Here is an 18,273-nt window from a genome sequence, read left to right on the forward strand (position 1 = left end):
ATAATATTATGAACAAGATTTTATGATTTTATGGTGTTGATGAAAGTAAGACGAGTTGCACAGTGGTACCGAAAAGAGAATAATATCAGTCATCATCACAGAATAGTGATTGTCATTTTTATTATCAGTTTTTTAAAATTTTACAAACACGATTTTAAATAATATAAATCAATATCACTAAATATATTGTAGGCAGTTTCAAAATAAAATTCTTATTACAAAAAATTGGATAATAGCTTATTATTTTATAATAAATTATTAACAAATACAAATACTACATTTATAGTATTTGTTATTAATTAATTTACTTATATAAAATTCAAACGTTATTTTGTTTATGGCAATTTACATTTACATAATAATGCTATTATCCATGACTAAATGCATTAGATTTCTACTTGATGAAAAAATAAGAATGAAAATGACCAGCGGTCATTAGTTATTACAATATTCCTTGTCAAATATGCAGTATTAATTTCACTGAAAACAGCATGACAAAATAGATCTATTATGTCATGGAAAACATCAGAATTCCTATTCAAAAATAATGTTATTATTGATGGTATTTTAATTATTTATTTTGTAAGAAATGGCTATTATTTTTATTTGAATTTCTCTATTAGACTAAATTATTTTCTGGTAATATTATGAATTCTGACCTTCTAATGGAACAAATCAAGTCTCAAATTATTAATAATATATCTACTCAAGATGTAGGATATAATCTAAAAGATTTAGTAGTTAATTTACACGCTGAAGGTGTGATTGATGAAGATTTAGAACTTTCAAACTTTGATTGGACATAATTTTTGCAGTATTATTCTTTAATCATTAATTTGACATACTTTGGTATAACACATTAGTAAGATTGAGATAATACAGCAGTTATTGCATCCTCTTAATACTTAAAGAGTACAATTAAGTTTTTTGATTTATTTGTATGGGTGAATACTCTATATTATTTATAAATATTTAATTCAAACAAGTAACAACTTTGAGATCAAATAGCTGTGTTAATAATGTAATAATATTGTCTTTTATTTTTCATAGTTGCTAATCAACGCATCACAATTACATTATATTTTATTTAATAACTATAAAAAAGCAAAGGACCAAAGCATTTTGTCAAAGGGTTTCAATCAAAGCAGCAAATTACATACATTTATAGTTAAAATACATCATTATATTGATTGTATACCTGTATCACTCATTGTTGTTTACAACATGTAAAAATAATTGAACATAAATTGTTTTTATTAATATGATAATGTTATAATAGAATAAGAAAAGAATATTATTAAAATTTATCATTTCATTTCATAATATATATATAATATGTTACCATTTGAATATTGAATCCTTTGTTCTATAATATAATATAATCTCAATATTAAATTAAAATAAATACATTTTTTGTCTCTTATATATTTAGAAAATAATGGACTGTTTTTAAATTTTTAAATTAAATAGATGATGCAATTTCTTTCAAAACTGTACACAGAGGAAGCTGTACAATTAAATTTCTTATGTACATAATTTATTATCATAAAGATCAAAATATGTTACATTTTTATTATTTAAAAAAAAATAAATAGCTATAATAAAATAAATTATAATTTACATTTTTTTCCATATGTACAATGTATTTGATTCTAATGGCATTGCAATTTAAATTAGAATCGTACAATACATATTTTATTAGTTATTAAGTTATTTAGTTATACTATAATACATTATGTGGATCGATTAACAGTAATAACTTTTTTAGTTATTTCATGTACATAAATGTATAGAAAAAAGAATCAGCAAACGACAACAGCAATTTGATAAGAAACAATGAAGAATATATAAAATGCCTAGTTGAATATTGTATTGTGGCTTTAAGTAATTTATTTATTAACGTAACTAAGTTATTTAAGCTAATATTTATTATTTGTTAGATAATTGATTTTTATGTGAATGGTTATTGAAATATAAATATGAAAAATAAACTTTTTTTTGTATTAATGTTAATTCTGCCTTCTTTACACTACTCAATGGTTCGAATATTAAACCATGATCATTTATCAAATTTAAGGTCTCAAACTTCTTCTATCATGTAAGTTTTAGAAAAATAAACACTAGTTAAGTTTTCTATCAAAGTATGATTTTCTCTATAAATATAGGAATCAACTTTCTAAATCAAATACACCTTTAAATAAAAGCCATTATTTACAAGCTGAATCACTCACAAAAGAAATGGGTAATTAAATATTAATTAATATGGTGTTGAAAAATTTAAAAATTAAATATTCATAAATGTAGTATGCCAATAACAAAATGTACTCAAAATATTTATCAATAACTTTACAGAAATGTTTAAAGATTATGTTGAAAACACTTTACTTAACATGACAGATAATAATGAACAGAAATATTCAGGAGATTATATTTTGAATAACGATTTTGAATTTAAAAACAGCGATAAATCACAAGAACAGTAGAAACAAAAAATTACTATTAAAACAATATTCATAAATTATTTAAGCAATTTTTTTTCAGCAATGTAATGGCATTTTCTAGCACAAATTCTCCACTAAACCGTAAAAATGAACCAAAACATGAACTAAATACAATGATTCCCAAACAGACAATTTAAGTAAATATGTTTATATTTGCTTCAATAAATATAGATATTATAAATATGCCTCACACTTAATACTAAAAACTTAAATAACTTATTATTTTTTTGTAATATAAATGTATTTAGATAATATATTGGATTCAATAAAAAGAAGAATTACAAACATTACAAAAATTAAAAATAAAACAAGTACTATTTCACCAATTGAAAAACCCAAAGTAAAATTAAATCATCAATGTTTCCATCAAGGTGAGCTCTGTGCATATTGTAATTCTAATTATTGCAAATTCAACGAAGAAAACGCCAAACACTGGTGCTTTAAATATTGTAAAAGTTGTAAATGTTGTTAAATTATTTACAAACCTTGTAGTTAAGTCTGATTACTCTGATTTATATTGATTTTTTTTTAAGTTGTTTGTTTCTCATTTAAAAAATAAGAAAATACATTAAAAGGTTTCTTAAAACTTTATACTTAACAATTAATTATTAAAATTTGGTCAATGTTACAATGATGAACAAAAAATTATGCTAATTTTGTTATACCAATAAATAAATAGGTATCAAAAAAGGTTATAAATCATTAGAAATATTTTTATGATAGACATTTATCATATTTCAAAAGAGTATAATCAAATCATATAAAATATAACAATAACATCCATTTAAATATTGAAAAATCTACTTAAACATGATGAAATTATTTTTGAAAAAAAGGTTTAATAATAAAGAAACTGAAATAAAAATTAGAAAATAGGTGAAAATAGATTATACCAATGAAAGTTGGATCTATTTTGATTTTTATATTAAAATATATTTTTACATTTTTAAACAAAATAACAAATATGCATTAAGTAAAACCAATGTATTAATTTACCAAACCTATTTTCAATTTTCTTAAGTTCTTAAAGTATTAGTTATGCCTACCTTAATCCATTTCTAAGTATCTGCGTGAACATTAAAATTTTATATAATTTATAGTTTTGTTAGTATAGAGAGAAAATGTAAAATATATCTCTAATAATTTACCAGTTTGTGTTAAGTGAAACCATACTAAGCACATTAATTATCAATCTACTTAAATATTAAATAGTATATAACACGTATAGTATTTTCATCTTGGTAGAATTGTATCATTATTTTTTTTTTTCGATCATTGACTCTTGTACAACTATATAGATAGGTATAATATAGAATATTGTAGTATAACCATACTACCCATACTATATTACCTATATCTTTGTATTATTTTTATTCTTAGAACAAATGCAATTACCTATAAATCATTATTATTTTCATATCTACAATATTAATACTTATATTTATATACAATACTGATAATTACATATTTTTTCTTTGACATCACAATTCTTCTATTAATTTAGATATGAGGTATTTAGTTAGATTAAAAGATTCATTTTCTTTCTTGATGATTTGGTTACTTGATTATGGATTAGTCTTTTGTTGCATTTTTGGTAGAATCTAGTTATGTAAATTGGTTAATTTTTTTTAAATGTATATCTTTGATTACTATATTACTTACATGATTGTTGTTTGGTAATAACTTCATGTCTTCATAACTTTGGTTTTATTTTCATTCACAGTCAGCTCTATTAGACTTTTACTTCATTATATAAATTATTTTTTTAGTAGATCTATGAATTTGTTAACAAATATATTATTTTAAGCTCACTAATAGACATATCTTCTATAATCATAGTTCAATTATTTCAAATTAGGTATTAATAAATTCAATTTTCAAACTTATTTTGTAAATTTTATTTATTATATGCATTTATGTCTCTTTTAGACTTTTTAGGGCAATACAATTTTTATTACTTATTATGCACATTTAAATACTATTTAATTAATTCAAATTTTGTTTAAAAAATGTTATGCACGCAAGTTTTACTAAATAATAATATCTTTAATTTAAAACATTTTACATTTAATAGATTTTTTTATACTATATTTACATATTTATAGTAAATTTGTTGAAACTAATACATTTTTTAAAGGTTATTTAATACATAAAAATGCACAGCCACATTTTTATTTGTTACTATTTACTAACCAGTAATCACTAGTACAAATAATATTCAAACTAAATGTGTAATTCTATGTTAATGCTACTATGTCTACAAAACTTCAAAAATATTTCTGTCGATATTAAAATATTCTAAAATTTTTTATAAAAAATATTTTAAAAGTATCTTACTCTAAAATTATGCGATACAAAAATAATTTTGTACGAAAATATAACATTAAAAAATGATGAAACTAAAAATAATGGAAGTGCAACTTTTATATTTTATCTAAAATACAAGTATAATATAATATTTATAATCTTTATTGTTGCATAAAATATTTTCTTTTAACCTACCATACTTTCGGTATATATATTATTCAGACAAAAATATGGTTCAGCAAAAAACTTTTCTAACCTACAGGCTACAATGGTTTGGATGAAATATCTTTGAATATTTTTCATTGGCGAGGAAACTAGACGGAAACGGTATGTTGTATGTATAATAATATTCGTTCATATTATTGTTAAAATCAAATTTCGTATTGAAAATATGTTTGTTTTAGTTATAAGCTACATACTTTATTGACTTAAAAATGTTGTATAGCACTAAAGTAGCGTTGCGCCGTATTTGCTTTGTTTCGTTAATTCGCTAAACAATACGGCACTGCCGATAGTGTTTCGAAACTTGTTGCACGTTACTCGTTAGTCGTTACGAGTTTACGACGCCACACTCGTGTGTGCTAGCCACCAGTGGAGGTATGATACCGATGAAGCATGGAGGTCGTTTACTGTGTACAATTTGTTTACCAAGTGTACTAATAAACAAAAAAATACAGATTATTTTAATCTTATTTATAATAGATAGTACAAAAGTAAATCATTTTCAACACTATAAAATTACGTACCAAATCATAACAAATTTTATCGATTATTTTTATTTAAAATCTAAGTGTCTTACGATTATTTATATCATGTTACATCACGTAATAATTTAACAGTAGGGTGTTCAAAGTACATTACTGTTTTTAATATACTAAGACATAATTAATTATTTTAAAAGTATAATAAACTGTTAAATTATTATTTTTTAAATAAATCAAAGAATACTGGAAAAGTGGATACATAATCTCCACTTCAATGTTAGATCACTAAATGGTGTCCAATGGGTATATTATAGAATTAAATAGGTATGGGATAAGTAATTTCGATGTTGAATTAAATAAATAACTGTGTTGATTTTACTTGTATTTTCTCATGATAACAACAGTTTTCGAAGTTGTAAAAATTAAATTTTTTTACTTGAACGGGGTGGTTGTAGGTAAAAAATTGGATCTAATTGGTTCTTTGATCAGAAGTAAAAAATTCCAAATAATTTTTAAAAGAATAAGAATACGAATAAACAACGAAAACTGGAATTTTTATTCTAAATCAGTTTTTGACCAAATATATTAAATCGTACATTGAGTGACATTTATGTTTTAAAAATGTCATCTATCCGGCTATCCGTACAAAAATGAAAAACTTGTGTTTCGAGTTCATACATCATTTTATGCTCGAAGCAAAAACTGTGCAGTAAACTGAAAAATACCTAAAAAATTTAGGTAATTTAAAGTCATTGAAATACTCGTGATTAAAATATAAACAACATTATTTAGTCACGAAAGTACCTTAAGTGCATAATGGTGGAAAACGCAATTATACACATTGCATATCAACAGTAAAAATTAATTTAAACATGAAGTTAAGACACACATTTTTTTTTAAATCACATACGCAAGTACAATGGTTGTAATATAATGTTAGTATGATTTTGTTTGTTATCCTTAGAGATAAGACATTGGAAAGTGATAAATATTATACCTATTATCTTTTAAGAAAAAACATTTTAATGTATTTATGATGATCTTAGAACTTAGTTCGTAGTTTTTCAGTAATCAGCGTAACGGCATGACAAAATAGATATAATTTTTATTTATTTATTTTATCATGGTAATCGGTGTATACTATGATTAATATTAAATAATAATTATTAATATTAATTATTAGTATACTAGTATACATAATATGGTAGTGATTTTTGTGAATCGTGTTTCATAATGTCTGTGATAGATAATTGAGGTACAATACTTATACTCATATTTGACTGAGAGTAAAAATTTAATTATAAGCAATTATTAACTTCCTAATTATGTTATAACTTATGTATTACAAAATCACCTAAAAATAATAATATACATTGTCCGATACTCAGATGTATATTATAATACATTAGAATACAACTTGTGTTTGGGTTTTCCACACTTTACCATGGAAAATAAGGAGAGGTAATTATTGAAAAATATGTATTACATAATTTAGAATAGAAAAGGAGACAAGAATAATGGACAACGAAAATTCAGATGTAAAAGATTCTAGGTTGCAGGAAAATAAACAATTAGTTGGAATTATATTAGTGGTTGATTTGTTTTAGGCCCCACTAACTATTCTGTAACTTTTAATGACGAATCAGTTATAGAATTAAACGGTATTGAAACTTTATTCAATAAATTCTATACCATGCCTTTAATCCCATTATAATGTCTCCTCTCATTAACCTACAGACCACAACTATTAGTAAAATAAACAATCAAATTTTAATTAGAATTCATTTAATAATTACAAATTTAAATTGAAGATTATAGATTTGTAAGTACTTTTAAGTACATTATATTCAATAAGCTATATTATAAATTATTGATGCACATTACATTGTTGATATATCTTAAACACTTAATATTCATATTTTTTAAATATTAAAACTTGGAAAAAAAATATATTCTTTATTTATCAGAATGAAATTAATTAATGAATATTTTAATAGATTTTCATTACTGCTATTGGAACCAGGAGAGTACTATTTTGAAGATTACATTGCTTCATTATCAATTACCAAGAATGATACATGGCTTAATGGACGACTTAAAGTGTGTTCATTATCATTAGTTTTTGATCCAAAAGATTATCATAAACCAATTTTAAAGATACCGTTTACACAATGTGGATCCATTACTAAGAGGTATGTGAGGGACTGATTACCTAGTTAAATAAATAATAAGGTTTTTAAAAAGTTATTTAGTATTTGATACAACGTTAAAAGAGTGTGTTCATTTATAAATGTTTTAATAATACTAAAAGTAAAATAAATAATTGAACAAGCATAAATAAGTTATTGAGATCAAAACTGCTATCAAGAAAGTTAAAAATTACTTTGTACACAAGCTACCTTAGGCTAGTAGTAACCTACGGGTGTAAGACTTGGTCTACGACAAAATACGACAATAGAAAACTTATTATATGGGAAAGAAAAATACTAAGAAATATATTTAGACCGGTGTACAATGACAACCTAGGAAGTCATGAAAAGAGATACAATAAAGAGCTATATGATGTATATGAAAAACCAAATATGCTTACATATATAAGGTGTAAACATCTAGAGTGGCGTGGACATGTGTGGAGAGCTGATGGAGATTTATTAAATAATGTTCTGATAGGATTAATAAATAAAAAATGTACACTTGGAAGACCAAAAACAAGATGGAAAGACACCATAGAAAATTATATGAGACATTATCTGATGAGAATGCAATGTTAGACTGGACTTTGGACAGAAAAAAATGATGAGGCTTACTAGTGGCAGTGTAGGTCCTTAATGGACCGTTAAGCTGTTAAAGAAGAAGGAGAAAATAAATAATTTATATTTAATATCATTAATCTTTAGGCGTGGATCCAGAATATATTTATGGGGGGAGCGGGGAATACCATGTGTGTATCATATTTTTTAATTATCTATTTTAAATTTTGTGTATTTATATATGATATACATTTATATTTTTGTTAATGTTATATTTATAATTTTTTTTTCATATAATTAGTTCAGATGAAGATTCAAACATATTAAATATTATATGCAAACAGTACATTGAAATGTTAGATCATAATGTGTTAGAACCTTACAAGTTTATTAATGTAAGTATTTATATGTTGGCATTGAGCATCTTTTATATTTAAACATTAAATTTTCTAGGAATTATCATTATTCAGAATTGATTTAAAATATGCTCGAGTAGAGGATTGCTTATCCCTTATATTACAACTACACCGAGCTTCTTCTTTACAAACTGCAGAACATAGACATATGGTGAATAACCAATATTTAACAAATGATTAATGTTATTAAGTATTAAATGAATAAATTTATTATGTTATTTAATATTCAATTTGACTATATTGAATATTATTAGGCTGCCGCAATAGCATATGGTAGACAAACACTTATCAAGTTTGATCCAACATGGTTAGAATTGGGTGAAAATATAATAATGGAAGAAGTAGGTCAGAAAATAACACCTCTTAGTATAAATTCTGGAAGAATAGTATTGACTAGTTTACATGTATATTTCCAACCTTTCAACAACAATGAAGTGGTAAGTTCAATTTTAAATGTTTTTTCTATTCATTATTTAAATGCATAGGTGGGGTTGCTTTTAGATCATGGGATATTTATTTTAGCATAATATTTATTAAAACTGATCTCTGATAAAATAACATTATTTTAGTGGATTACCTACTTTATGTTTTAGTTTAGAGTACTGTATGTTGAATACTATTAAAATATATAAAAATATTAAATACAATAAATGTTAAATGTATTTTTTTTTATATACAACTTTATACTTGAATTTAAACAAAATATTAATTTTTTTATAATTTGTATATTATATATATAAAATTATAAACATTTTTATGTTTTTAGACTTTATATTTAAAAATTGAATTGTCCGAAATAAAACGAATCATTAAAAGAAGATTTCTGTTACAACAAGTTGTAAGTATCATCATATTTTAATTAATTAATAGATATTTATAGTATAATAATAATATTTATTTTTTTGCAGCAGCTTGACTTAACATGGCATTATTTTATACTTACCAATCTAATTCTTAAGATAATACTTTAAGTCATTTTTTTTTATCAAATCATTAACAATTATTTTGTTTAATTATAAAAATTTTCTCTTTCTATTTATTTAATTTTATAACCAAGATATTTTATTGAAGGAAAATGTATTGCTGAAATAAAATCTTCACCATGAATCTTTTTATTAACAGCTGTATGTATCTTATGGTTTCAGCCTAATCTTCATTGCATGACAAATTTAATAATATATTAGTTAACTATTTCATGTTTGTACACGTAAAAACTTGAAAAAAAAGTATTTTTAATTTAAAACTAATTATTCATATGATATATCCTTACTAATTAGGGATTAATTACATAGTTATGAAGTATATTCTAATAATGTTTTTTTTTAATAGTTAATAATAGTTCTATTTGCTAAATGTTTTATTTTATTGTAACTCATTTTCATCTATATTAATTTAAAATTTACATAATAAACATTTTTAAATATCTTAACTAAGTTAATTTTTAATTGTCTTATTATCCAAAAAAATATTTTTGTTTATTACAGTTTTTAGAAAAAGTTACTAGGAAAAAAGCATTTTAAATTTTTATGAAAAATTTCATAAAAAAAATAATTTATCATAATAAATTACTACTAATGATATATAGAAATTTAAGTAAAACAAAAAGCCCGTAGACATTAATAGATATGTACCTAAAAATTATAATAATAATAATAATATATTGTATTAGCTTTTAGTTATTAAAACAGTTATCATGGATTGTGGCCATTTCAATTTATCTTCATTCTAAAGGTACAATTTATTATATAGGTATATTGTACATTTTAACAGTTTTTTTATTTCCCACTTATTTCACTGCTTCATTATGATTTAGTATTCAATACTTGGTATTCACTTTGATTGGTTAGTCTATTAATTATTTAGTTACTTTGATTGATTTAGTGATTGTTTGTTTCAGCATTAATTCTAGAATTAATAAAATATAATGTGATTATAATAACTATAAAAGAAACATTAACTTCATGTCATTAAGTTTATCATGCAAAATATATATTCGCTTAAAAGTAGTAAAAGTAGCATGTTTTTTCTCATTATCTTTATTAATCATATTTATTTTAAAAATTATACATTTGCACTCAACTTTAAATATAGATGGTCCTCAATTCTAAATTATGATAAAGTTTTGTTTATAGTGTAGATTTTAAAATACATACATAATATTTACACTCATTTTATAAATTAACTAATTATTAGTAATTATAAATAATTTAAAACAATTTTTTTTTAAAATTATCTTAAAACATTAATTTAAATTAAATTATAAGTTGATGGTAATCGTTAACTAAGTTGAAGTGTTCATAATGTCTAAATTTGATTTTTAACTTAATTTAAAAAAAAAATTATTAACTTTCCCAGTCTTATCAATTACAAGAAAATGTATTATTTATTTATTTTAGTTACAGTGTTACACAACTAATATTGTTTTATACATAGTGCTAATGTATATTTAATACAGTTATAAATTTATAATTGCTTGTAGAATAACTATAATGACATTAAGGTTTATATTGTCATAGAAATATTTACTTATAGCATTTTATTTCAGGGTCTAGAATTTGAATATGAACTCAATAAACAGCTGTACTTGACATTTAAAAATACTGAAATACGAGATAATCTTTATGATAATCTATTAAATCAGTCAAAAGTTAAAATGGAAAAACGCGAAAGATGCATTATGACATTAAAATGGCAAAATGGTGCTTTGTCTAACTATGATTATTTACTATACTTAAACAGGTATTTATACATATATATTTTATAATTTGGTGTATATTGTATTAATATTTTTACAAAATTATTGTACAAGTATATTAAAGTAATATTTTGATTGCCTAATTTAACATTTCAAAATTATAATATTATGTACTTAAAAAAAAATATGTAATGTTAACAAACTTTATTTATGTTATGTACATTATACATAAATAATGTACTTATATTTGTTTCTTATTATTTATGTTTATCATAATATTATTAGATCCCAAGTTTATATTTTATTTTGTTAATATTATGCAGTAGAATTTATCGTGTAAATAAATATGTTATATTTTAGTTTGGCTGATAGGACTGTTAATGATCTGACACAGTATCCTGTTTTTCCATGGGTTGTAGCAGATTACAAATCATCTACCTTAGATTTAACTAACTCAAATACATTCCGTGATCTTACTAAACCCATTGGTGCCTTGAATCCAGAAAGATTATTAAAGCTTCAGGTCTTAAATAACAATTAACATATAATTATATATATATATATATATTATGATTTGTGCATTTATTTATTAACTAATGTACCTAATTTTATAGGATAGATATAATGAAATGAATGAACCAAAATTTTTGTATGGATCTCATTATTCAACTCCTGGATTTGTTTTGTTTTATTTAGTGCGCAAATATCCTCAATATATGTTGTGTTTGCAAAACGGTAGATTTGATCATCCAGATCGAATGTTTAACAGGTATTTTACTTAATAGTTAATAATGAATAATTCTCTTTTTCTTAGTTAGGCATGTCAAACATGCGGCCCACAGCTTATTTTTTTGTGGCCCATGGCAACAATATTAATGAACAAAAAACAAATAATATTAAAATATTAATGTTGTATCACAACTATTTTAAATTCTTAGAAAATTGTTAAATGTTAATATTAATTTTTTTAAAGCTTTTTTTTAATTCAGCTATACCTGCTGTGTTTGTAAAAGTAAAGAATAAAATTGAAAAATTTGTATAAAATAATATTTTTTATTGTTAAATTTTCATGTGGGTAGTAAACTATTCAATATGTTTAGCCCATTTGATATTTTGAGTTTAACATACTGCTCTAAGTACTTAATTGATTAGAAAATTTTTTTTATTTAAATTAATATTGAAAGATTAATGGTCCTCACTGAGAAAAACTCGTGTGGAGGCCCATGGGTTATCTTAGATTACAAATAATTCTTATTGTTTTAAGGTACATATTACATTTTTAAAAGACAAATAAGGAGTTTTTCATAAATAAATCACATAAATAATTCCAATAAATCACAAGCTTTAAATTAGTATGTTACATACAATTTTTAGTTTTACACACATATTCATATTTTAGCCAGTGGTTAATTCTTTTTTTAAAGATGGGTAGCGGTAAGTTAATTATATCATTGGGCATCAAGTTAAGTATCTTTCCAAAAAATAGTAAACTTTTCGGCAACTAATTTTTGAAGAATTAGTTTTAATAAAAATAGCATGTTCATAATTTTATTTTTCTAAAACCTTTATATCTGATATTCTATTTGATTAAGTATAAAATATATTCATTTTTTTTTCTCAAGAAAACTTATAGAATAATCTTTTTACTATCACTTATTACAGAAATAAAAGATACTTTATATTATTACTTAATTATGTAATCTATATATATTTATATTCATCAATAACAAGTTCCATAAATAAATTTTACACGGCATTATTAATTAGTAATGATAACTTTTTTAAACTTTTATTAATTATTTGTTACATTAAAAACTATGAATATATAATTTTATTTATTGAAATAATCAGCATTAGAAATATTATTTTACAAATTATAAAAATTTATTTTATTACTTAGTTCAAAACTTTTGTCACAATATTAACATCATTCTATTTAATATTACAATGAAAAAATTATGTTAAATATTTTAATACTCATATATTTATCATCACTATTTCCTATTTTATAGACGGACATGTCTTAATAGTTGTTTTGTTTTTCTACAATGTAAAAACAGGAATGTTACAAAGTTCATCAATTTTTGAGATATAGTCATTATAGATATTTTTCATTAAAAATCAAGCTGAATATTGCTCTTGAAAAATACATTTATCTCAAACAACTTTTATAGGTACATCTATTAGTAAAACACAATTTATTCATTTTCTAAGTTTTTGTTGCTGTTTTAAATTGATACATTCATAAAAATAAAAATAATACCATTAATTATGCCTCAAATTGTCTATCTATTTTATTTTACTAGGTGTGAAAAGAACTGATTCTATGTTGTAAATAGTCTATTCTTGTTATTCCGTATTCTTCAAGTTACAACTATCATGCATTCATGCTTAGTAGGGCAGTATTAAAGTATTTTGGAATTATTTATTTTTAGCTATTTGTTTTTTTTTTATAATATAATACTAAAATTATGAATAGTGGTGAAATATAATGTGTATATAGGGAATCGGTCATTTCGACACGGCTGTTTCGGCGCGGCGTTTTTATTTTTAAATTAATTATTACTATTATGAAAAAGAATCGCAATAAAATCGTCAATAGTACAATCCTACCAAATATATGTTAAAAAAAAAAAATGTCGCGCCAAAATTTTCAGCGCCGATATATCTTTGCGGCGGAACACCCCGACCCGTGCCGAAATGTCCTAGACCGGCTAGACCCGTGTATCTAAAGCCGTATCCAAACCAATGATAAATGTTTCCGACATTGTCGCCAACCATGTTTTTAATTAAAATCAATGTTGGTGATATATTTTGATAAATATCCTGACCTAAACAGGACTTAAAATAAACAATTTAATATAATCATAATTAGGAGATAGAATTATATAAAATTTCATAAAATTTTTTCTTTAAGTATATCAGATGCTTGGAGAAATGTGTTAAACAATATGTCAGACTTTAAAGAGCTAGTTCCAGAATTTTATGACACTGATCAATGTGGTGATTTTTTAACTAATAAATTTGGTATTGATTTTGGAAGTAGACATGATGGTCGCAAAGTTGGCGATGTTGAACTTCCACAGTGGGCAAGTAGTAAGTTAAAGTTACATTTACCTATATGCTTTTAATAATAATTAAAATATGTATTTTTCTATCAGGTCCTGTTGACTTTATTTCTAAATTAAGACAAGCTTTAGAAAGTGATTATGTATCCAATAATTTACATCATTGGATAGATCTTATTTTTGGTTATAAACAAAATGGAACAGAAGCAATCAAAGCAAATAATGGTAAAATTAATTTAAATTAAAAACATTAAATAATAACTTGTTAAAAACCATTTAATTAAAGTGTCACATGAAATTCACATTAAATTATCAATCTTTTTAATATTATTTTTTCTAGTTTTCTACTACTTATGTTATGAGGGAGCTATTGATTTAAACAATGTCCGAGACTGGAACCAAAGACATGCATTGGAGGTGCAAATTATGGAGTTTGGTCAAATACCAAAACAGATATTTGAAAAACCACATCCACCCAAAACATGTTTATTAATTAAAGATTTCCAACAGTTTGGTAATATTGTATTTTATTTGACTATTTTTTTTTTATAACAGTTTTTACTATAATAGACATACAATTTTTTATTAGGCTTATTACCAAATATAGAACAGTATTGGAATTGGAATAATTTGAGTATATCAAAATTATTTACTACAACTATACACAGAGATACAGCTACAAGTGTAAAAATTAGTGAAGATATGCAAACAGTTTGGTCAGTTGGACATGATGCTATGCTTAAGGTTCATTGTATATCAACTCAGAAACAAATTAGAAGTGTTGTTGTACAGGGCTTTCCAGTTAAATTTAATGATATTATTTTACCATCAATGTATACATCAACAGCACTAATTGCTACCATGCATGGATCTTTGTAATTATGATTATTTCTTATAGACAATTTTTTATGGTTTAATTAACTAATATATATATTTTTTTAATCAAAAGGATTGTTTATGATATTGATTGTTGTCGTATAACCGATGACTTTAGAGCGCATGAAGATTCTATATCTTGTTTAGCTTGGTCTAAAAACGGATTTTTAATAACTGGTTCTTTAGATTGTACTGTGCGTATTTGGAAGACTCCACAAGCACCATGGTCTAAAGTTGAGTTGATAACTTCTCTTAAAGCTGAATTGGAACATGAAAACAAAGTTACAAGTTTAGCTCTTTCTATGTAAGTGATAATTATCTTTAGATAAACAAAATTAGTAGATATTTAAGATTTTGTTTTGTGGAAGGTGGTTGTATTTAATTAGAATTCATTGATTTAAGAATTATTAAATTTAATAAACTTAATAACATTATAAACACAAAATATGTTGTCAAGAATTATATGTAATCAAAACTTGAATAGGTTAAAATAATTATTATATTTTTATTAGAAAAAAAAAATTAATACCTATTTTTAAACTGTATAGCATTTTCACAATATTATTTTATTATATTATTAATTTTACAAAATTATTGACATCTTTAACATGAAAACATGTTGCTCCATGGGTGGATAGGCCTATTGGGAAACCGGACATTTCCCGATGGGCCCTCCCTTCGTATTTTGGTAATGGGGCCCTTTTTAGGTTTTTTTTTTAATGTGGAGGTCCCTTTTTAAAATTTACCGGTAGGTCAAAAATGGCCTATCCACCCATGTGTTGCTCTATAGTTACAATAATAAGATTTTTTATATTAAAATATTATTTACATAATATGTTACAGGGATAACAAATTGTTAGCCACTGGAACTGATGTAGGTGAAATTTTTTTATGGTCTTTCCTTGACTATTCATTTATACAACAGATACCAGGTATAACTAAATTTCATCAATTATTAGTTGTATTAGACTAATAAAATCCACAATTAATTATATTTCAGGACATTCAGACAGTGTAAATAAATTGAGTTTTAGTCGTGATTGCTCAAAACTTATTTCATGTTCTGATGATTGCTGTTTTAAAGTGTTTGATTCTGATAGTGGATTAGAACTTTATACTAATACTCTTCAATGTCCATTAAAGTAAGATTGGTATTTTTGTAAACATACTGAAACTATACATTAGGGTTATTTCAAGTCTTAAAATATTTCAAATTAGTGATAAATATACGTCATGTAAAACTGTTATACATGTATGTACATTGTACATAAAATTTGATTTTTTCAAAATGTGCGTTGCTTTTAAAAATTCACAGATTTCAAAACTCGATCATAAAAATAAATTAAAAATTGTATTTTATAGAACATTAGCATGGGATGGATATCATGTTTTTGTTGGCGGTGAAGATGGAGTCATGTATTTGTGGGACTTGGAAAAATTTGAACTTATTAAAAAAGTTCCAACACATTCTGGTAAATAATTGTATATAAATTAAGAATAATTTAAGTAGTTGTGAAATAGACTATAGGTAAAAAAAAATAAGATAAATACATTATAATATACTGCGTATAATTTAATTTATAAGAATTATATTTATATTTAAATCGTATTATAATCATATAAAAAAATATTTTAACTGTATTAATATATTATTTTTAATTTGTCAGGTGCATTGTTAAATATGGATGTTTCTGATGACGGGAGTATGATTGCTACTACTGGTAAAGATCGTTTGGTTTATGTGTGGAAAACATCTTTTAATATCTAGAAATTCTAATGTTACTATTATAACAAATTATAAACAATTAATATATATTTAATTTTTTTATATCTAGTTTGTATAGAAATACTTAAACCAACTGTTGATGTATGATTATATTTTTATTTAAATAAATTAAAAAATATTTTAATAAATATTGTTATAAATTATTAATACATTTGAAATATTGTTTCAAATGTTTTATTTTTATAATTATTTTCAATTTATAGAAGTGTGCATGACATTTATCGAGGTATATATGTTTATAATTTACCAATAACAGATATCATTTTTATGACCTAGATTATATTCTTACATATTTGAAATGTATTTTTATTTTATTGTAGTTTTTGCATAGATATTTACATACATAAATCCAAAACAAAGAAAAATTATTTCGACGTGTTCATAGTACTATATTTCTTAGTTTCTTATAATCACTAGCCTAATAAGAAAAACTGGTTTTTGCCATTACATTTATGCTGGTTTATGCATAGTTAGAACCACTACATTATGGTAATATCAACTATAATATTTTTAACCATTACAGAAACAAAATTATTTTGTCACGGTGAAAGCCCTGTGAAACAATGAACTGCGGACGTTTCGCCCCGGAGCCCCCTAAACCTTACGCTGGCGATTATTTATTTAAAATTCAACCAACACGGTACGTAATAATTAATATAATTACATAAATGATATTTCATCACCTGCAGCGATAATATATCTATATAGTTAATTTAAGATGTCTATATTGATGTATGGAAAATATTTTTGTTTTGTCCATACATCAACATGGACTTTGGCGCCACTACTAATAATTAATACAATACAATACATGCATCGATGTGCAAATGTAAAATGTGGCATGTTTTTAAAATTTTGCCTCCACCTCGGCACGTCCAGTCACTAATACATATACAATATTAAATATTATGTTTATGATGACAATTTTCAAGATGTTGTAATTACGCGTGATTGTATCAAATCGTATATTATGTTCGATATGGCATCAAATATTAAGGTCTAAGATACACTACATACCCATAATATTAAAGGTCTCGGACTCATTTAGTATAATATTATTGTCTTAATTCAATTAATTCATGGTCGGTACGTTTCGACAATTTATCAGTATACCGCACGGGCACGGCGGCACGGCGCACTGACAGCATAGAATAAAGATTACTGACGTTC

At 23.7% G+C, this 18,273-nt stretch overlaps 1 protein-coding gene and 1 pseudogene across 1 annotated transcript; both read left to right on the top strand.

Annotated features, from left to right (window-relative positions):
• The first annotated feature begins 1,979 nt into the window (after positions 1 to 1,979).
• LOC113559270 lies at positions 1,980 to 2,973 on the top strand (annotated as a pseudogene).
• Positions 2,974 to 6,639: 3,666 nt separating this feature from the next.
• LOC113556669 (protein FAN-like) lies at positions 6,640 to 17,183 on the top strand. Its single transcript, XM_026961762.1, has 18 exons — positions 6,640 to 6,973; positions 7,510 to 7,704; positions 8,564 to 8,657; positions 8,716 to 8,829; positions 8,933 to 9,115; positions 9,445 to 9,516; positions 11,224 to 11,417; positions 11,734 to 11,896; positions 11,988 to 12,142; positions 14,291 to 14,469; positions 14,535 to 14,666; positions 14,782 to 14,955; positions 15,031 to 15,316; positions 15,391 to 15,621; positions 16,161 to 16,249; positions 16,318 to 16,459; positions 16,680 to 16,789; positions 16,985 to 17,183. Exons 1-18 carry the CDS (start codon positions 6,957 to 6,959, stop codon positions 17,083 to 17,085), a joined length of 2,631 nt encoding a protein of 876 aa, XP_026817563.1. The 5' UTR covers positions 6,640 to 6,956; the 3' UTR covers positions 17,086 to 17,183.
• Positions 17,184 to 18,273: the final 1,090 nt, after the last annotated feature.

The sequence above is a fragment of the Rhopalosiphum maidis genome, chromosome 3, assembly GCF_003676215.2.
Source record: "Rhopalosiphum maidis isolate BTI-1 chromosome 3, ASM367621v3, whole genome shotgun sequence".
Classification (NCBI taxonomy): domain Eukaryota; kingdom Metazoa; phylum Arthropoda; class Insecta; order Hemiptera; family Aphididae; genus Rhopalosiphum; species Rhopalosiphum maidis.